This window comes from Pogona vitticeps, chromosome 4, assembly GCF_051106095.1.
Source record: "Pogona vitticeps strain Pit_001003342236 chromosome 4, PviZW2.1, whole genome shotgun sequence".
Classification (NCBI taxonomy): Eukaryota; Metazoa; Chordata; class Lepidosauria; order Squamata; family Agamidae; genus Pogona; species Pogona vitticeps.
The window spans coordinates 87,547,509-87,569,865 of NC_135786.1; the positions used below are offsets into that span (position 1 = coordinate 87,547,509).

Below are 22,357 nucleotides of genomic sequence, written 5' to 3' on the forward strand. Positions count from 1 at the left end.
TGACCAGTGCGACTAGACACGGAACGCTGTTACCTTCCCACCAAGGTGGTACCTATTTATCTACTCACATTTTTACATGCTTTCGAACTGCTGGGTTGGCAGGAGCTGGGACAAGTGACGGGAACGCACTCTGTTGCATGGACTCTATCTTACGACTGCTGTTCGTCTGACCCTGCAGCACAGAGGCTTCTGCAGTTTAACCCTCAGCCCCACTACACCCCAAACTGGGGGTAACTGGGGACAATAGTAACAAATTTTAAAGGGAGTTCCTCAAGTAAGATTTGCTGATGGTGCACATCTGAACCTTCCTGTCAAGTGACAACCTTTAGGCCGAGCAGAGGGATTACAAGGTGGTGACAAAACTACACGCAATGCATTGCCTTTCCCTACATACGCACTTCTGACATTGCCTAAAGTTCCCATTCTATACTGAAGAAAGAAGGAAAAGAAAATAACTTAATGTTTGGAATCCTACTGGTGTTCACATAAGGTTTCCATAACTTGCAATAGCTAATTGCAGCTAATTGACAAAGTGCTGGGACACATCTCAGTTGTCACAAAATTGATTGCAGAACCAAGATGTACTTCAGCACCTTGTCAGTTACTTGCAATTGGCCACAGAAAGTTATGTAAAACGTCTGCAAGCACCAGTAGGATTGCAGGCACTGAAAGGCACATGCTATACAGTGATGTTATGGTTGCTGACTTCCATTCAATGTCACTGATATCACAGTGGCAATACAACAGTAAAGTCTCAAACAAAATCTTTATTCATTCAGACAGAACTCCCTCAACATTTGCCATTAATTGGATTATTATTTTTTTAACCACAGCCTTTTAGACATAATACATAAGAATCGGGTTACATGGTGAAAATAATGGAAAATTTAAGACTTTTTTGCTTGGCCACTGAGCAGATTTCAGAATTTCAGTAACAGATCTCAAAGACTAGATTCTGTTAGACCAGCCCTCCCTAACTTGGCATCCTCCATTTAGGTTCCCAGCTTTTTTCAGCATCAGCCAGAATAGCCAATGATAATGAATGATGGCAGTTGTCATTTGAAACATTTGAAGGGTACCAAGTCAAGGGGGGGGGCGGTGTCTTTTAGACTTCAGCCATAAGAATAGGAAGGAATATTTCTTCTGAAAGGAACATGGATCTTTGATGCCTGAGGCATTTCATTCTATGAACCTTTTGTGACATTGTTGCTTTGTGAGTTAAGTAATTTTAAAAAAATCTCTCATGCTCTACAGCTGTGTATTCTGATGATTCAGTATTTTGTACTCAAATAAATTATGTCTTTAATGGGTACTGCACATAAACATGACATTTAAAGTGTTCAATGTGATCATGATTAACCACTCCTCCATCTTGGTACATGGAGCATTTGTGTCTCTCTTGATAATTAATTAACTTGATTCCCCTTGAGCACCTAGCAACATAATAGTTCAATTCTGTAACACTAAACATTTCAGCCCATTAGATAATTAGAAGAACGTGCTGCTCTTGTTACTTTCTAGTATAGAAGATTAAAATATAAAGTTAATTGCTACATGTAGTTTTGCTAATATACCCTGCTAGGTTTCAGCATTTTTATCATCCTAGCAGCACAGGTTAGTTAAAAGCACAACATGAACTTGCCTAGCTTTTGAAAAGGGGGTGGTGGATATTTCTTCAAATGGCAATTTAATGAAAGTGATGTTTAATTCACTGAAAAACAATAACCAAGAAGACTCAACAAAACAGAATGGCCACTTATGCTATAGTTCCAAAAGAATGATTAGCTCCTATGGGCTGGAAGTACAGCATTAGGAGGCCTCACAATTCAGAAGGAACTTATCCACTACAAACGAAATAAATGGAAACTATTGTGTTCTGCCCCATCTCGTGGCGTAGTGGTTAAAACGCTGTACTGCAGCTAAAACTGTGCTCACGACCTGGGGTTCAAATCCCAGGTAGCCGGCTCAAGGTTGACTCAGCCTTCCATCCTTCCGAGGTCGGTAAAATGAGTACCCAGCTTGCTGGGGGGCCAATGTGTAGCCTGTATAATTAAATTGTAAACCGCCCGGAGAGTGCTTGTAGCACTATGGGGCGGTATATAAGTCCAATAAATAAATAAATAAATAAATCTCCAACTCATTTTTAAGGAGTTTAGGAGAATGAATGAAATGGCCAACGCTTGCTGGAGTTTTGCAGTTATTATGGTCTTTATGTCAGCAATACCTTCTTTAATACAAAGCTTCAGCACAGAGTTTCCTGGAGACATCCAAGATCGAAGCACTGGCATCAGCTCAATTTGATCCTCAGTAGACCTTCTAGCCTTCCTAGTATAACAATCACACGCAGTTACCAGAGTGCTGATTGTGATATTGATCACTCCCTGGTTTGTAGTAGAGTAAAACTGTGAACAAAGAGACTGTATCACACAAAAAGGAAGGAAGACCATGTATTGACATCAGCAAGACTTGCAATCAAAGAAAAGTGGAGGAATTTACCCAAGCACTTGAGGAAACCCTTCCAGGCCTGGCTGATGCAAATGCACTTGAACAATGGGAACATTTCAAGAACGCTGTGTATAACATGGCCTTGTTCACATTCAGCAAGAAGACCAAAAAGACGGCCGACTGGTTCAAAGCCCATTCGGAGGAGTTGATGCCAGCCATCAAGGATACGAGAAGAGCTCTAGCAGCATACAAATCCTGTCCTAGTGAGTACAACTTGCAGACTCTTTGAGCTGCTCATAGCAAAGTCCAACAGGCTGCCAGGAGATGTTCCAACGATTATTGGCTTTAGCTCTGTTCTCAAATACAGATAGCAGTGGACACAGGTAACATCAAAGGAATGTATGACGGTATCAAGCAGGCTTTAGGTCCAATACAGAAGAAATCTGCTGCTTTGAAGTCTGCTACAGGCATGATCATCCAGGACCGAGCACAGCAGATGGACCACTGGGTGCAGCACTTCTCTGAGCTATACAGTGGGGTCTCGACTTACGAACGGCTCGACATACGAACGTTTCGACTTACGAACCGCTCTCATAGGAATATATGGACTCGACTTACGAACTTAGATTCGAGTTACGAACTCTTTTCCCCCTTTTTTTAAAAGCTAAGTCATCTTAGGTTAAAAGGAAAAAAAGAGAAAAATATCCCCCTCTAGTGGCAGAAGGCGGAATAGCAGCTTCCCATTAGTTTCTATGGACGAAAAGAGCAGATACAGATTAAATGGTTTTCAATGCATTCCTATGGGAAATGAAGATTCAACTTACGAACTTTTCAACCTGAGAACTGCCTTCCAATACAGATTAAGTTTGTAAGTCGAGACCCCACTGTATTCCAGAGAGAATGTAGTAACCAAAGAAGCATTAAATAACATTGAGTGCTTGCCTGTCTTGGAAGAGTTGGATGGCGAACTAACTTTAGCAGAAATAAAAGTGGCCTTGGATTCCCTCGCCTTCGGCAACGCACCTGGGAAGGATAACTGTTGAAGTGCTGAAGTGCTGTAAAGAGATAATCACCACTGAACTGTATGAAGTATTTCATCTTTGCTGGAGGGAAGGTGGAGTACACATCGTCACATTGTATAAGAACAAAGAAGACAGGGGGGACTCCAATAACTACAGTGGCATCTCTCTTCTCAGCGTTGTAGGGAAGCTGCTTGCCCGTGTTGTACTGAAGAGACTCCAGGTGCTTGCAGACAGAGTATATCCAGAAACACAGTGTGGATTTCGAGCTAATAGATCCACCACTGACATGTCTATCTCCAGACTAGATCAGATAGAAAGCTCTTTAATCTCTCTAGATTGAGAGCAAAGAACAAATTCCAACTGAAATGCATGCGGGACTTCCTCTTCGCCAGTGATGCAGCCACTGTTGTCCACTCTGCTGAAGACCTCCAACAACTCATGAATCACTTTAGCAAGGCCTGCCAAGGCCTGCCAAGACTTTGGACTAATAATCAGCCTGAAGACAACAAAAGTCATGGGCCAGGGCATGGATTTACCTCCCTCTATTACCTTCTCCACGCAAGAATTGGAGGTTGTTCATGACTTTGTGTAGCTTGGCTCAATGATCTCTGACACTCTGTCCCTAGATGTTGAGCTGGATAAACGCACTGGCAAAGCAGCTACCACGTTCTCAAGACTCACAAAGAGAGTATGGCTCAATAAGAAGCTGACAGCATACACCAAGATCCAGGTCTATACAGCCTATGTCCTGAGCACACTCCTGTACTGCAGTGAGTCCTGGACCTTTTGTGCACAGCAGGAGAGGAAGCTGAACACGTTCCATATGCGCTGTCTCCGACACATTTTTGGTATCACCTGGCAGGACAAAGTTCCAAATAGAATGGTCCTAGAACAAGCTGGAATTTTTAGCATGTGTACACTACTGAAACAGCAACGTCAACATTGGCTTGGGCATGTTGTGAGAATGGCTGATGATCGAATTCCAAAAGATCTCCTGTATGGAGAATTAGTGCATGGAAATCACCCGAGAGGGAGACCACAGCTGCGATACAAGGATATCTGCAAGTGAGATCTGAAGGCCTTAGGAATGGACCTCAACAGATGGGAAAACTTGATGTCTGAGCGTTCAGCCTGGAAGCAGGCGGTGCAGCATGGCCTCTTCCAATTTGAAGAGACCCTTGTCCAGCAGGCTGAGGCAAAGAGGCAGTGCCGAAAGCAGCAAAACCAGGGAGCTGGACAGGGGACAGATTGTATTTGTCTTCAGTGTAGAAGGGATTGTCACTCTCAAATTGACCTTCTTAGCCACACTAGATGCTGTTCCAAGTCCTCCATACAGAGCACGTTACCATAATTTCTCGAGACTGAAGGATGCTAATCTAATTAGGAGAATGAACCATGGTGAAGTTCAATAATTTCTTGATCCCAGCGCTGCCACTAGTTCAGAGTTGAAAGAGGTGGCAGAATCTTTCTAGGAACCATGCTGATTGGACCGGCACCGCTATCAGGCAGAGTGAAGCAACCACCACATGCAGCAGATCCCTGGCTGGCTGGAGATCTTGAGAGCCGTAGTCCAAAAATTATAATGTGGCTAAAAAAGTATTTCCCCCCCCCCCAAGTCTTCGCTAAGGGGCAACAAAAGAAGAGACCTCCTCCTCTCATGGCATGTTTGATGACTTGTCTTTAAAGAGTCATCTGATTTGGCTCTCTCTACGGGAGACAGGATGCGGTACTGGATTTTGCCATGTTTTCAAAGACCGCCAGCACCTCTACCTCTGCCCCCATGCTTTCCAAAAATGTTTAATGTTTTGGCCACTAGAGGGCCCGAGGGGACTTCTTCAATAAGAAACAACCCCCCCACACCTATTTTTGAAGGATCTCTGGAGTGGATGTGAGTATGATCATGACCCTTGAAGTTCCGGGGATGGGTGCATGCACTCCCTGAACCTTTGGAGATTGCCCTCCCTATTTTTTAAATGTGTTATAAGATGTCACAGTACTAACAGTGGCTGTTTTAGACAAAGTCTTCTCATCTCATCTCAACTCGGTTGTTTCCCATGCCATCTTCTTCCTCTGTGATCAGTCTTAAATATTCTGCTTACTATTATTTGCTGCAGAGGTATTCACCGCCAATACCTTTCCTCTCTGTGTCATTTTGTACCCACCTGCATTGCTAATGGGTTCTAGTAATCTGCCATTAATTAAATGTGTTGCAGCTCAATTTTGTAAATGTTTACTCAGAGGTAAGCCCTATTGAGTTTGGGGTGGGTGGGCTGACTCTCCAATAAGTGTCAATAAGAGTGCTGATGTAATAAATGTACTCACTGATGCTTAGTATCCTGCATTTCCCTCCCCATTCTCCAACATCTTTATAAGAACTCAGAAAATATAAAAAAGAAAGGATGAAGTTACTTGTTAAAGGGCTAGTTTAATAAGTAGCTGTTTTAAGGAACCTTCTGTCTTACTTCTTAAATTGTTTTCCTAAAAATAGCTCTGTGATTAATTGCAGACACTTCCGTGTTGCCTCTGTTCATGTGACTCGAACGTCTGGATGAGTTGTTAGAAATGAAGCCTATTTTCCAATTGGCCTTTTTAAAAATTTTAGTCCCTGACTGAGGAAGTGAGTGACCATGTTTTTACAATAATGCACTAGATGCTTGGTTCAGAATCATTGGCCATTCTTTCTATTTCTTTCATAGTTGAAAACTGACATGAGGGAAGCGAATATATGCTTTGCTTGAATTTCTAATTCTGAAATTGCTTTAACACTTACCTGTGGTTCAATACACAGCCTATTACCTCTGTTCCTCATCATCTTCTTGCTGAAGCTCACATTCTTAAATGAATTAGGTTGTGATATAGGACACCTCTGCAAGAAAACCCTGACTCACATTCAGATTGTGAAACTGCTGTTTCGTTTGCTGTGATGTTGCTCACTTCCACATGATGGTGCTGGAGTTATTTTTCGCTTTATGACTGTGCTCCTGCCTCATCTTGTCCTCAGTGCAGCTGGAACCTTCGTTGTGCTTTGTGAAGGACAGCATTTGTGCCTTTTAGGAGAGCTGTGGTTTATTTCTTTGATTTATATAGCGTCCCATTTAGTGCACGCTGTTATTTCTGCCCTTGGCTTTTTTTTTTCTTTTTTTTTGCCACTGAAATGATAAAATAATATTAAATAAGGATAATGGAGATGTATTTAACATCAATGTTACAGAGCTTTTGGAGATTCTTTCACACTTCCTAAACAGAGCAACCACGTCAAAGCAGAAACAAGCACCAGTCAGTGTGAAGCACTGGGGTTGCTTAAGGTTTACCGGTCTGGAGTTTCCCCCTTTGTCTTTCAATCTGCTGCCAAACTGAGAAGCTGGCTGCTCCGACTCACCTCCCAGCCCCAAGCTCTCCTCCTTTCCCCCCCCCTTGCTGCTGCTGTTCTCTGTCTTTTTCTTGCAACAGCTGTGTGACGCACACGGAGTCTTGGTGGTTACCTTGGAGTCGGAGGGCAGGGGATGGGCCAGAGGACGTGGGGAGAGGTAAATGGATAGGAGAAACCATCTGCTGCCAGTACATGCACTTCGCACACTGTGGTTTGTGTGAGTGCGATTGCCCAGTCTGGCTGGATACCTTTTGTTCTAAGCCGCCAGCATTTTAACTAGGCAAAGTAGCACCGCACTTGAGACGCAGTGTGCCCCTACTTCGCATTTCTCTGTGGCGTACAGAGCTGGCAGAGCATGACAGGCAGGCTTCCTATACTGTAATTCTAGAATCTGAATAAGGGACACAAATCTTAATAACGGCAGCGTTTACAGACACAGGAAGGCTATAAACACTGCAGCTGTTAGGACTTTTGACTGGTGCCTGCGTTGCCATGCTGAATGCAAGGGGTTTTCGAATCATTATCTGCTGTAGCTTAGTGAGGATTTCTGGGGTGCAGGTTCCTAAACTGCACAGTAAAACGGTATGGAGTAGCAACGTGACTTGGACCAACCCTTCTTCCACCATTCAGTGGTACTGGAGGGTCATATCTTACTGATTAGAACCAATTTTGCTATAATGTGAAGAAGCTAAAAGCTATCAGTTCAATACTAGTTCACTGTAATTATGTTTTGTTTTTTATTTCCCAGGCAAAAAAATCAAATCAAATCTGGAAAATGGCTGAAAGTCCAGTATCTCCTGGCTCCCCTTCCTCAACTTATGGCGATTCAGCAAAGAAAGGGAAAGGGAAAAGGAAAGGAACCCCAAAGGCTAAGGGGAGTCCCAAGAGATCACCCAAAGGGTCACCCAAAGGGACACCCAAAGGGACACCCAAAGGGTCACCCAAAGGGACACCCAAAGGGACACCCAAAGGGTCACCCAAAGGGTCACCCAAAGGGAAAAGGAAGTTGGCTGGTGAGTATAAGATGCTATAAAAGTTTAAAAGAAATCATTTGTCTAAATTTAGACAACAAGAGTGTTCTCAGACATTTTTATTTTACAGATTTTCAGTGCTTATCTATACAACACTTTTAATGTTTTAAAAAATGTAACTGCAAGACGTCTCAGTAGACCTCTTACTGGGGAAAAATAATAATCTTAGTGTACAGTATAGCAGAAATGAAAAGGTTCCCGGGGACTTTTCCAGTAGGGAAAAGCCTGTTTTTGCTTGCCATTCTCAAAATCCAACTACTTCCAGGGGCTTGTTAGGAAACAGGATTGAAAACATGACTGCCAATGTTCTAATGCCCTTATATCAGTGCTAATTTCACCCCACTATTGAATATAGTGTATGGTTCTATTTCCCCTGTCTGGAGAAAAACAAATGTTCTACAACTGGCAATGACAGTGGCAACCAGAATTCTTGGGGGCAACCCGGCCTTTGCCTTGTTCTTTCTGGGAGGTATTGTAATTGTGTGTATGTGGGGAGGAAGGATGGCAAGAATGGGAGGGTGTGGATGGTAAGAGTTTTTTTAAAATATGAATCGGTGAGTGATTCCCCATAACCCTCATATCATAGTACTATGAGATCCATAGAGAAAAATAATCAGTATCTTACAGCATGGAATTGTCAGCTGCAAGGCATTATGGTTGCCATTAGTTTATGTAATCTTAAAAGGGTTTTCAACACATTCATGGTGGGTAACTCTATCTGTGGCTGCTAATCCAGATGGTTTAGAATTAGCTGTTACTGATATTGTTTTATGAAGTGTCTAAAATATATACCGATTAAAAATTGGTAATGCCTGCCTACAGTCTTATATTCTTTAAAAAAATTACCTAAAAGGAAATGTAAAGGAAGAGGAAAACAAGAGCTTTAGGCAACACAAATTACTATAATATCTGAATACTAGACTCTGTGGGTGAACAACTGTGGTACAGGGGGTGTAGTAGTTGCTTTATGCTATCCTTGTGGCCTGCCCTGATCCAGAGGCATTTGGCTAGCCAGTGCTGAAGATACTAGACAACATGGATCCATGGTTTGAATTCTGCAGGACTTTTCTTGTGTTCTTATACTGAAGCCGTTTTATCTCATTTCAGCTAAAAAAGAAGAAGAACCCGATCTGTCTATGGCAAGCATGGGTGAGTTCTGCTCGAAAAATGATTTTTGACGAATACATGGTATGCAGAGCCATGAAGGACAGCCACAGTGGGCAAAATGCAATTCTCTTTCCCTCTACCAACTGAGGCCCTCACCCATCACTCTGCCCCATTCTCTTTCCAGCCCCCTTCCCAAAAGTGAGAAACTGGACCCTCCTAGAGCAGTAATTCATCTTTTAAGTAGATCTCAGGGCTTCCACACACCATTTAATGCTCCAAATGATTGATTTTTCAAAATTGGAAGTGGACTTCTAGTAAAACCCTCCTGGTTTTACTTTGGGGGGGGGGGTTACATGGAAGGTTTGGTGACTGATGGTCCTTATGGTACAGAAGTGTTTTGAGGCAGCACCTTTACTCCAGGATTTCCCCAAGCTGCTCATATCTGGCATCAAGTCTTTAACTGCCGGAAAAGTTGCGGGATCCATGAAACAAAACACAACAAGCCTTTTAGAGGCTATAAAAGTACATGATGAAATTCATAAATCTACTGTTACAGTAGAAAAAACACAAAAGGGAGTGCACATCTACAGTATTTAGTATTCTGTACAATACCACAAGCCCTTTATGGCTTAATCCATTGAACTCCCAAAATTGGCAGTAGAGAGAAATGTCCAGACCAAGTGTGGAGCTCAAAGTGGGTTGGTGGGCTTGTGCCGATGAAACCAACGAACCAGCCAACCAACATCTGGTAAAGTTCTTCATTTTATGGAAATCGTGTTGCCAAAGCTCCAAACATGCCAGATAGCTCTCATCCTTTCTTTAGATGTTAATGAATAACTGTAGCGCAGCAGGTACCATGGAGGACCAGAAATGAAAAGGCTTAAGGGATAAATGTCAGATTTATCAAATGTAACATATTAAGCAATAGAAATTTGCTGAGGGATTTAGATTTCTGGTTGAGTGAGATTAGAATACGCTTTACTGTTTTGTCAGTTCTAAAACAGGCTTTACGTAAATGCAGACATTCCCGAAGCATGTGTACCTAAAGCTGATCAATATTCTCAAGTTTAGATTTAATTCAGCTTTAAGAAGAGCCAACAATGTGCCTCCCTTTGGCATTGAAACTGACATAATTATCTTTAATCCAGATCCGTTGACCTTTAGTTTATCTACAGTATAATAATTCATCTCCAATAGCTGACTCACTACTACAACAGAGGTTGTGATCTGCATGTGTACCGTGAATTGCACATCTTAATGTGCTGCCTCCTTTTAGATGGATGGAAACTAACTCATACAGGAGCTTCAGGGTGCATGCAGGACAATAAATGTGGGAGCTTGGTAATTCACACAGCGGTTTGTTCTATACAGTATTTGTTCTGTTTGTCATCGTCGTTTAGTCGTTTAGTCATTTCCAACTCTTCGTGACCCCATGGACCAGAGCACGCCAGGCCCTCCTATCTTCCACTGCCTCCCAGAGTTGTGTCAAATTCATCCTGGTAGCATCGATGACACTGTCCAACCATCTCATCCTCGGTCGTCCCCTTCTCCTCTTGCCTTCACACTTTCCTAACATCAAGGTCTTTTCCAAGGAGTCTTCTCTTTTCATGAGATGGCCAAAGTATTGTAACTGTTTGTAACTTTCCTTAAATAAAATAATATTTCTGCTTTTTGCATCGCTTGTAAACAGCAAACAGGAAGCGTGAGCCACTTATACACGGGAGATTTTTGTGAGCTTCCAGATTCTATGAACGTGTTTCCCATTTCTGTCACTACATCAGGAGTTCCTGTCCATTATAGGAGAGAATTGTGTAACCCATGGGCTACATGCAGCACACAGAGAACAATGCTACCCCTAGGGTCCTCAGATATCTCCCTGATGCCAAGAAAGAAAGAAAGAAAGAAAGAAAGAAAGAAAGAAAGAAAGAAAGAAAGAAAGAAAGAAAGAAAGAAAGAAAGAAAGAAAGAAAGAAAGAAAGAAAGAAAGAAAGAAAGAAAGAAAGAAAGAAAGAAAGAAAAAGGGTGTAAAAAAGTCTAGTTGCACCCCGTAAAGCCCCCAGGTAACATCTAGGGCACAACCATCCATGTAAAATCTATTTGGGACCAAAAAAGCTAGGAGTGACATTTAGATGCTGGTAAAAAAGAAACTGCATTTAGATGCCACAATGAATCAGTTTGTCTGCGAGGATCTTTGTGGTCTGATGCCTCATACAATGATAAAAGATAGCAAAAGAAGGAAGGACAGAATAACATGCTAGTCGAGTTAATTGCATTACTTTTTCAACCCAGTAATAGAGCTCAAATCACATTTTTAGTTCCACAACAAAGTAGTTGTTTTACCACCTCCCATTCTCAGTCTACAGCTGCCAGATAGATCCTTGGTTGCACACAGCCAGTTTATTACTAATTCCAGTGTAGTACTCTTAATCTTCATCAATAATAATAAAAATGTGCCATCAAGTTGATTTCAGACTTTGAAAATGTTTATTACTATGCCGAGAACTCTGTAATTTCTTTGCCTATCTTATAGTGGGTATGTCAAAGACTTCCATCTGAATATAGAATTCCTCTGGAGCAGAAGGCAAGGCTCATCATATTGTTGGGAAGTTCTTCATGTTTCGCATTACTAGTAGACTGGTTGTGATTTCACCCCCATAACCGTTGAAAATGATTCTGTCTAACTGTAGGAAAACCAGATAAGAAGAATTGACATGTTAATGCTGTAGAAACAATCTCATGATTTAATTTTGGTGCTCTCTCTAGAGATATTGCCACTCCTGCATTTATACTTATTTGAAAAGGCACAGAAGATTTTAGACTGCTTGTGACATTATTATTTGGAATATTGTGAATAATTTAAAGAAAAGGTATTCTTTCTTCCTCCTCCCTCTATATTTCAATGGATGGATTGGTTTGTTTACTGTTTCAGGCCATCCAGAAATTTTTCCCTTGGTCCTCACTGAAAAATCTCAGGAAATATTTAATTGTCGTGCTGATATAGATGTCACAGCTGAAAATCCTTATAAACTTTTGAAAAAAGAAGACATTATTAATGATATGAAGACAAGGGCTGCGGTTTCTGACTTCCACCCAGTCAAAAAAATTGTTTTAGTGAGTATTAAAGTTATTTTAAGATCCATAGCGTATTATCTATCTAACTCTATTTAATTTAGATAGCATAGTATAAGACTTTTAATGGCAATATTTGAGGCCCTGTGATGAAAACTCGACAGCCTAGAAGTTCATATAAGGAGATGTATAAGATTTTAGGTACATTGTACTCAATCGTGGGGGAAATGTAGTTGCCTGTATGATATGTTGCAAAGAATGGGAACAGAGCAGTTTTAAGCACTTGAGAGTAACTTTTTAACACCCAGGCAAGGCAGAAAGTTACCTACTCTCTCGTATAAGTTATCCATTATGGAAACATACGCTAACCAAGTTTGAAGGGTAATAGTTTTTGTAGGTTTTTCGTTCTGAAGAAAATGGCCAAACAGCCCAAAAAAACTACAACAACCATCGGATCTTGGCCATGAAAGCCTCCGAGAACACTTTTAAGGGTGAATTTGTGCAGGTTTTAAATATTTGTAGGATTTCATCAATTTCTTATAACATTTTGATTCAATTATTTTCCATTTACAAGTTGTATATATATCCAGATATATTCAATTACCATTTTATTGATATAGCTATGTGACATTTGCAATTTAATTCATGTACAGTATTTATAACTTTAATATCATGTGCTCTTATTTTATTGGCAACTTGAGTAAGTCCATTGCAACTTTCCTTAAGTAACATGTAACAGCTACAATTATGCTGACTAACTGACAGGCCCTATTATTTTCAATGGATCTACTCTAGTTGGGATAAAAATGGATATAGTTCTTTTATTCCCCCCCCTTTCCCTCAAAATAAAAAAAAAGTAGGAAAATCTTCCTTGAAGTATCTCAAACTAAGGCTTGAGAGGAAAGAGAGAGATATTGGGAGCCAGGTGAGTTGAGAAAAAAAGTCTCTGACATTTTGGTGGCCTGGCCTTTCTTTAGGATTTCAAGTCTACTAGACAATATTCAGTGGGGAACAGATACTGGTGATCTACGAAGAGGTTCAGTTAGTCCTGGTTGTACGAGACCAAAATAAGAAAGCTGGGCAATCCTGAGAGCCATCATTAAAATGGTGTACATTTTTGCTTGACATAAAAATCACTTTTGCCTTCTTGTTTGTGTTTACACAGGATTATCCTGGAGAAGAACTTCTAGTAGTCTTTGACAGAGAATTAAAATATGGACAGATCTTTTATCTTATTGCAACTGAGGAGGCTAAGGAAGGTATTTTAAATGTAAGATGTTTTGAAGCTGTTCTTTTATTTTTTTTATTACAGTACTTCTATTCCCAATAAGTCAACAAAGCAAGCGCATGAGCATCATGAGATTAATAGAAAGGAATATGATGTTTGAGCACTGTTGTGTTTATCTTTATTCATCTAAACATCTTCACTTTGGCAAATATTTTCCCTGATAGCCTCCAGAGGAAGAAGAAGAGGAAGAAATTAAAGAATGGGTCCAAGAAGAATACGTTTATAAGTCTCCTGTGCGCAAACCTTGGGTCTCACTTGGAAGTGAAAAGGAAATTGAAGAAGAATCTGTTAAAGAACGAACAAGAAAGGTCAGAATTCACAGCCACCTTATTCACTGCTACTAAAACCATCTTATGCCTCCATTTTAAATAATGGCATTGAAGTAGAGTTAAAAAAATTCATAGAGTAAAAATCATAACAGATAGGATTCTGTGCAAATTTCCTTTGATTACCCAATTTGCAGTTTGTAATTACACGGTCTTTTGGTTAGTGGTGCCTGAGGGACCCATGGCCTAAGTGGACCACAACCTCAGCAGGAAAGGGCACTCCACCCTGAAATTTTTAAGGTAAGTCCTCCTCTTTCAACCACAAACTATGGCTGCTTAAGTGCATAGACGTTCCAGATCCTGCTCACTGGCTTCCCATGGCTATTGGTTGTCCACTGTGTGTAGAAAATGTAAAACTAGACAAGCTTTTGTTTGGACCCAGCTTGTGTTCTTAGAGTCTTTTCATATTTCAAAATTAGCAAACATCCAAAGATGAGGTGAGGAGCCAGTTGTTTTAAAACTCTTGGTCGCCTTAGCCAAATAATGAATTGGATCCAGAGCAGGCTGAGGTGGTAACCCATTCAGTGTTCAGAGAAGAAAAACTCCAGAGATGTATTAGAAAGTTGGTCTGGAATGCTTAGGAGCTATCAAGACCTATATATAGGAATCACAACAAACTTTTCACCAGAAATGCATCTTAAGACTTACACTCACGCTTACCTCTCCCTTATTTCTTTTTTCCCATCATTCTTGTCTTTATTGACAATAGTAAACTGAGCTCTGTTGGTCACCTTGCGTGCCTTTATGGAATAGACTTTTCTTTGACATAAAGAGTCATTTACATGAAAGTAAGTGCTTCTATAAAGAATGTCACAGACTTCTGAATAATCATGCAAAGGATTGTTGTCTTAATGAAGGGTCTCTGTTTGACGGTGATAGGGTAAGAATGTGCAAAGAAGATATAGTTTCTTCTCCTTTTACACATAGTGGAAAGTTACTGAATGTTAGACATGTGTTCAAATAACATCAGAAATGAACTCTGAAAAATCTTTGGCCTAGGAACTTATATCACCATATGTGAATTGAGAATTCAGTTTCCTCTTCCATGGAAAAAATTTAACGTGAATCGCTGAAACTATTAAAGGCAGGTGTTGTGAGAGATCTTAAGACTTATTTTAATATTCTCTGTGTTATCGTTATGCCATATATTCAAGAATTACACTATCAAATATGTAAAAGCAGATGAATAAAATCAGGAAAGACTATAAACCAATTATCAAACCATAAAGCTTATAACTGACAATGCTCCAAGGAATTATTTCCATCCTTATTATATTATATTAAAATTTCTATATTATGAAATTTCAGATTAAATATATGATTTCTCGGCCACATAAAGAATTTGGGGTTCGGATTAAATTCCAAAAGAGAAATGCTTCAACTGATAAACATGGCTATGTGGAATGTACATCTTATCAAGATAAGTTTTTCACCATTCGACAACTTGAGAGAAATACTGGCACACAGGTAGTTCCTGAAGTAAAAGAGACAGGAACCCAAACAAGATGGTAAGTATAAGGTTTTATCAATACAACTTGCCCAATTTTAAATTGGAGAGATTATCTTCTTTTCAATATAGGGCCAATTTCAGTTTTTTCTTTTAGCTGAATTAGGAATTACATAAAATTACTCAGTTCTTTCACTATTTTCAAAGTATTTTGAAAGCACTAGTAGTATCTGGCATGGGAAATAAACCCACTTCAAGGTGATTTCGTTATGAAATATAGGCTGTACTTTTCTTCTCTGATAGAATCCAAAACAATCTACAAAGGATTCCCATGGAGTCTCCCATCCAGTTATCCACCCAATTCAGACCTGCTTAGCAATAGCAGGATTGCTGCATCATGTAACTTTGAGTCACGTGCTTCAGTCCAGTGATGTTCATGTCTTCAGACTGTACCCTGGAAATATGTGCATTATGTACTCTTTCCTGCCAAAGTTCTTTTTTTTAAATATATTTTTTATTTTCCTTATAAAGGTAGGGCAAGGTAAAGGGCAGCTGGGATAGGGGTACCCTCAGAGGGGGTGGATATGAACGGATACATTACAGATCAATATTTTTCATAGTAATTTTGTGCATTCTCTTCTAGTAATAGTTCCACATATCAGAAAGAAATATAAACATTGAGCGAGAGGGAAAGATCAAATTCAGATATATTGTTATTCTAATTATCGATTATGTAGTTGATAGTCTTTATCCATAATTTATTCTGTCTCTTCTGCAGCCATACAGATAACTATGTATCAGTCAACTTTTCTATCTACCTTGTAACCATGTATATAATTGTGACCAAATTTTCCAATGATCTTTTTTTTCCCTGCATCTATCCAATCTGATACTATGTCCATTTCTGCGGCTTCAGGAATTTTATCTATCACTTCATCTATTTACAGTATTCTAGGTTCCTTCCAAGAAGGGACATGGTGGCACTGTGGGTTAAACCGCAGAAGCCTCTGTGGTGCAAGGTTGGAAGACCAGCGTAAGATCAAATCCATGCGACAGAGTGAGCTCCCGTCGCTTGTCCCAGCTCCTGCCAACCTAGCAGTTCGAAAGCATGTAAAAATGCAAGTAGATAAATAGGTACCACCATGGTGGGAAGGAAATGGTGTTCCGTGTCTAGTCACGCAGGCCACATGACCACGGAAACTGTCTTCGGACAAATGCTGGCTCTATGGCTTGGTAACGGGGATGAGCACCGCGCCCTAGAGTCAGCGCACGACTGGACTAAATGTCAAGGGGAACCTTTACCTTTACCTTAGGTTTCTTCTAGTGTTTTGCAAAAGCTATTCTTGCTACTGTTATAATATGAATAGTTAAATATGATTTTTCAGAGTCTAATATATCTGGCAAGATATTTAATAGGAATGGTTCTGGTACAATCAGAATAGAAGTGTCTTGTAGCATCTGATTCACTTTACTCCAGTATCTTTGGGCGTCTTTGCACATCCACCACATGTGATAAAATATTCCTTCTTTCTGTTTACATTTGCAACACATATTTGAAATCTGGCTGCTTATTTTAGCCAGTGTTGTGAGGGTCATGTACCATCTGTAGAACATTTTGTATATATTCTCTTTAAATACAACAGATTTAGTTAATTTTATATTAGTTTTCCAAATTTGTTCCTATTGATCCAGTTCAATATTATGTCCTACATTCTGTGCCCATTCAATCATACATGCCTTTACCACTTCATCTTGTGTTTCAAAATTGTGTTAGTTATGCTCAACAGTGTAATTTCACTGGCTTAACTTTAAGTGACAAATTGCTAAAAGTTAAGAAGTCAGCATAAGAATTTCCTGTTACAAACTAGTTGGATGACTTGGTGTGTGACAGCAAATGCCTACAACTGACTTAATAACTTGGTACAATTTACTACTGAAAGTTGCACCAGTGTAGTTATGCTGGTGTAAATATGCAGTATGATTCTAGCCAAGGAATCTTACGGTATCTTAAAGACAAACAAGTTTTAATCTTTCTTTTTTTACATGTCATAAGCTTTTTATGGACTACCTCTGGTGATGTGGGTGCAGTCCATGAAAGCTTATGCCAAATCAAACTTGTTGTTTAAATGTGTTTTAATATTGCTGTTAGTTACTTTTTAAATATAATACTTATTTAATTCTTTTTAAATATTTGTATACTTAACTGTTTTTAGCTTTTGAATACTATTTTAATGATGTAAGCCACCTTGGGCCCTTTTGGGGAGAATGTCAGGATTGAAATATTGTAGGTAGGTACCACAAAGCCTTTTATCTCTGCCAAAAGTGACTTAAACCAACTTATTTGCAACTTCAACAGAAAGCTTTCGGGAAGAGCTTGATATGGCACTGGTGCCTGAAACAGTAGCCCCGTATTGAGTTCTTTTCTCTATCCCTCTTCTCCACAGCCAGACAGCTATCCCTGTGATGGACACTGACTGTGCTATGGGGTGGGAGAGTGGAAGTGCTGGGAAATAATGAACTGCTGCACTATCAAATCCCACTAAATGCTACAGGGAGAAGCACCCTGGCAAGTGTCACATTGAATCTTGGCCCCAGAATTGCAAATGCCCTTTTTCCATCCTCCTAAATACTTCTCAAACTGTAAATTTAATTTGCTCTAGGACCTACCCCAAAAATGCAACAACACAATATTATCCTAGAGAATTTTTGCCTGAAGAAAGACAGCAGTATTTGTCTTCAGAAGACCTAAAAAATTTTCTTTTGGCTGTAGCGCTCAGGTTAGTATACTCTACTGTTATATGGAGACGTGGGTAAGTTTTTGTACAAAATCATAAAGGGGATGATAGGGCATGCTTCACTTCCTGGGTTCTCCCTCCTGTCCTTTCTTTGTAATAGTTTTTTATGCCATGCATTTGATGAAACAGGATCAAGTTCACAAAAACTGATGCCAGCAGAAATCTGCGTCAGAAACACTCAGGATCAAATTCAACTCCCCTGGCATTCTTCTCTGACTCCTAACAGAGCCTATGACCATATATATAAGCACAGACACAGAGGGAATGCTGTAGACTAGGCGTCCCCAAACCCCAGTCCACTGCCCTGTGCCAGTCTATGGGCTTGCCAGAACTGGGCTGCGGAGACGGATCTCTGCCCTCCCTGCCTGTCCGGTGGGCTAGGAATCAGATATAGCCAGAATAAATGCCTGTTTGTGTATTTGTATGCATGTATTCCTATGTATGACACAACTCCGGGAGGCAGTGGAAGGCAGGAGGGCCTGGCGTGCTCTGGTCCATGGGGTCACGAAGAATCGGACACGACTAAACAACTAAACGACGACAATTCCTATGTATATTAATAGCCACTTTCCCTTTGAATCTGCTGTCACCCTTGGTTCTACCCACCATTGGCTGATATGCCTTCTGCCACACCAACCATCAGACACCACTGGATACAGGTGTACACATCCCTCAGTCACCTTCTCCTAACCTTAGACACACGCAAGGCATCTTTTGAAATCTTTGTCCCCAGACTGTATTCAAGAGGTCTTTCAGCAAGCAGGAACAGAACATTAGAACCACAGGCTGCCAATAATCATTCAGTGCTCTGTGTAGACTCTCCAATAATGGGAAAATATTGGCTCTGTGCATACACGAACTGTCACAATGCCTATGTACTCAGGTGTCATGTTTAGAATCAAGAGATTTCCAGCGAAATCCAGTTGTCCCAGCAAAACCACTGTATGCCATTGATTCTAGCAGTAAAGCCTCAGCTCTTCTTTTCTTAAAACACACAAACACATTCACACACAAAGCTTAATTTTCTGCTGCATAATTTTGACAAAGCAGAATGGAGGGGTGCCATTCTTTTTATTGCTTCACTTTTAAAGAATTTCTGGTATCCGGTAGAACAGTTATTCTCCCAAATGTGTTCAGGTAGGAAGTCTTGGATATCAAAGACAGAATCCATATATTTTTCTTGCTATATTAGCAATGAGACTACTTTAAAAGATGCATGCTTTCTGAAATAATACATTTGTAGTATGCTATGACTTAAGAAGTGACGTCTAACCTTTTAAAAAAAAAAAACCATTTTGCAGAGTTGAAGTAGCACTGCAACAAAATGAAATAATGGATGCTTTTTTCGATGACTGGAAAGCCCTTGCAGAAGACGAAGCTGGCTTTGTGGGCAAGTCTGATGTTTTCCTTAAGGAATACCAGTCCTTTACTGATCTGCATTACCTCAAGGACAGAACTGTTAGCTGCATTTGCTGGCATCCAACCATTTATGGTAAAATGCTTAGCTTATGATTAGAAACATTGTAAGGTGCATTCTGCAATATTTCAAGATTAACAACTGTATCACTTCGTTGGCATTTCTGTGAAAAATCAACCTGCTTTCCTCCCACCCAGCCCTGAAAATACTAGAAGACTGATTCCCCAGAAATTTAAAACAGGACAACAGAAGAAAATATTGCAGGAGGGGAAAAGTGTTACAAGTAGCATTTTTCACCTTCCTGACACGTCCACTTCTGGGAGAAGAAAACAGTTTTAAAGTTTCTCTACTGGGTTGCTTGTTGGAGTTTTCTTCCAGAACCGTTTCTGTTCCCTAGACATGACCACTTCTGTGAGGGGGCAACATTTGTTATGAATTATTGATTGATTGATTGATTGATTGATTGATTGATTGATTGATTGATTGATTGATTGATTGATTGATTTGATTTGATTTGATTTGATTTGATTTGATTTATTTGATTTATTTATTTATTTATTTGATTTATACCCCGCCTATCTGGCCCACCGGACCACTCTGGGCGGCTTCCAATATAAAATCAGATAATAAAAACATAGACAAATACATAATAATCAAACAGCAACAGCAGTAAAATAAAGAAGGAAAAGTAAGAGAGAAATCAAGGATTGGCTGGAGGGAAGGCCTGGATAAATAACCATGTTTTAGTTGGGTTTTAAAGGTGCCCAGTGTGGGGGCCGCGTGAATCTCCGGAGGGAGATTGTTCCAGAGGCAAGGAGCCACCGCCGAGAAGGCCCGGTTTTGTGTTTTCTCCTTCCGGGCCTCTCTCGGCATCAGGCTCCTCAGCCTCACCTCCTGACTCGTGCAGGTGATCCGGGTAGACCTTGGTGGGAGGAGGCGTTCCGCCAAATATCGAGGTCCTAAACCGTTTAGGGCCTTATAAGTAAGCATTAAAACTTTGAAGTTGTCACTGAAACAGATGGGCAGCCAATGCAATGCAGCCAGCGTTGGAGAGATGTGTTGGTATTTCCTCACTCCTGTAAGAAGCCTGGCCGCCGCATTCTGCACCACCTGAAGTTTCTGTGTCAGCCTCAAAGGCAGCCCCACGTAGAGCGCGTTACAGTGATCTAATCTTGAGATTACGAGCGCATGCACCAAGGTAGTGAGCAGCCCCGTGTCGAGATAGGGTTGCAGCCTGGCAATCTGCCAAATATGGAAAAATGCGGTGCGGACTACCGACGCCACCTGCATTTCCATGGTGAGCATCGGGTCCAAATATAAGCCCACGCTGCGGACCCCACTGTTCGCAGCCAAGGTGGCCCCCCCAAACGTGAGAGAGTCACCCAAGCCACCTACCACAGGGGCACCCACCCTCAGAACGTCCGTCTTGTCCGGGTTCAGCCTCAGCCCGTACTCCTGCACAGATTCGTGGGTTGTATTGTTGTTGTTCTTTAACTGCTAGAATTCCCCAGGCAGTTACCTAGGGAATTCTGGGACCTGTAGTCCAAACCCCACCCCCACAAATTTGCACATCTCTATTATAAGGAGGGTGGAAAGGATGGATGGAGAAAGTTCCTGTTTGCATCCTCGAACTCAGAGAGATAGTTGAGGTGGTTACCAGAAAGTTCAGGATAGACAAAGAAAAACATCACTTTGCACAACAAATAATTTGTTTATGAAATTCACTGTCCCAAGAAGTAGAAGGAACATTCCTAAATGGTTTTGTGCCTCTTGCAAAATACGCTAGTGGAATTCTTCTAGCAAGACTTCTAGCTAGCACTGAATGTAGACATAGACTTAAAAAAGAAGAAGGACTGATATCTTTCCCATAGTAGAATTGCATTTGCCTTAAATTAGGGATTATTGCGGTGGCAGTAACAGAGCGGCTTTCGTACGAGGACCGAGTGCAACAGTCTGGAAGATTGCTCTTGTGGAAAGCACCCATTCTGTTTTGGAGTTTTGCAGACCCAATTCACCCTCAGGTATCTGAAAGAACACTTTCATGCTTCTGACGTGTTTGAACAACAGAAGAAGTGATTGCTCCAGCACTCAGATCTGATATTTTCCCCTCTCCCTCCCCTGCCCTCTGTTTTAACAAATATATTTTCTAGCTAATGCTGGAGTGCCCTGAGGACATCTACTGCTTTGAGTTTTCTCCAAGTAATCCCAACATTGTTGCAGGAGGGTGTATGAATGGACAGGTATAGTATCTGTTTGCATTTGCTACATATCTTTTTTATATTTTAATTGTACAGTATAATAAATAAAACTTTATGATTCTGTAGGATTTCAACAACCCAGTGTGGGATAAAGCCCAACTACAGTGTTAAATCCAGATTGTTCTCTGTTCAAAAGTGAATCTGAACCTCAAATTAATAATTGTCAATAAAATAGCCTCGGTGAACCGCTGAAGCTTACAGGCTTCACCTAGATCACTGCTGTGATGAAGCTGAATCACAGGGTTCACCCATTTTTGTCCCAAAGAGGGTGACAAAAGCAATGTGTGGCTTGTGCGCTCTTTATCATTAAGCAATCATTGTAAGGTTACCAAGGATCTGATGTTTGGTATAGCCGCCCCGTTGTCAATTTCTATGGCCAAATGGAGATTCGAGCCCAATACTCTTTCTACCACAGTACACTGGCTGTCACACTATACTGGCTTCTGTGGCTTAACCTTGTGTGTGTGTGTGTGTGTGCGTGCCTGCCTGCCTGCCTGCCTTCCTTTACTGATCTGCATTACCTAGACAAATATCTAAAGAATGACACCTCACATTCTCTCATGGCTTGAGGGTGAAATTCCATGATGTTTTTTGCTCTTCTTGAGCCATCCTAGCCATAGGTGAGTCCTTTTTGTCCCCACAAAAACCAGAAGTGTCACCTCTCAGCCTGAAACACCCCAGAGGGGCCAAAACATATCTAAATTGCTCCCTGCACAAATTTTGTTGAGCAAATGATTGATACTTTTTAAAGAGTTGGCTTGCCAAAGGGCAACAGTTGGAGC

General features: G+C 40.7%; 1 protein-coding gene across 2 annotated transcripts in view; it reads left to right on the forward strand.

Moving 5' to 3' along the window:
- Positions 1 to 22,357, forward strand: part of DNAI3 (dynein axonemal intermediate chain 3) — a 47,370-nt gene that overhangs the window by 2,007 nt on the left and 23,006 nt on the right. Inside the window, exons 1-11 of one of the 2 annotated variants that reach the window (XM_078392197.1) lie at positions 6,907 to 6,994; positions 7,586 to 7,850; positions 8,976 to 9,017; positions 11,905 to 12,086; positions 13,210 to 13,314; positions 13,497 to 13,640; positions 14,967 to 15,166; positions 17,766 to 17,882; positions 19,202 to 19,392; positions 21,214 to 21,338; positions 21,468 to 21,557. In XM_078392197.1, the coding sequence (XP_078248323.1) occupies positions 6,971 to 6,994; positions 7,586 to 7,850; positions 8,976 to 9,017; positions 11,905 to 12,086; positions 13,210 to 13,314; positions 13,497 to 13,640; positions 14,967 to 15,166; positions 17,766 to 17,882; positions 19,202 to 19,392; positions 21,214 to 21,338; positions 21,468 to 21,557 (1,485 nt within the window). In that variant the 5' untranslated portion in view covers positions 6,907 to 6,970. Of the gene's footprint in view, positions 1 to 6,906; positions 6,995 to 7,585; positions 7,851 to 8,975; positions 9,018 to 11,904; positions 12,087 to 13,209; positions 13,315 to 13,496; positions 13,641 to 14,966; positions 15,167 to 17,765; positions 17,883 to 19,201; positions 19,393 to 21,213; positions 21,339 to 21,467; positions 21,558 to 22,357 lie in introns of those variants that run through there. The other variant, XM_020795024.3, reaches the window with a different exon arrangement.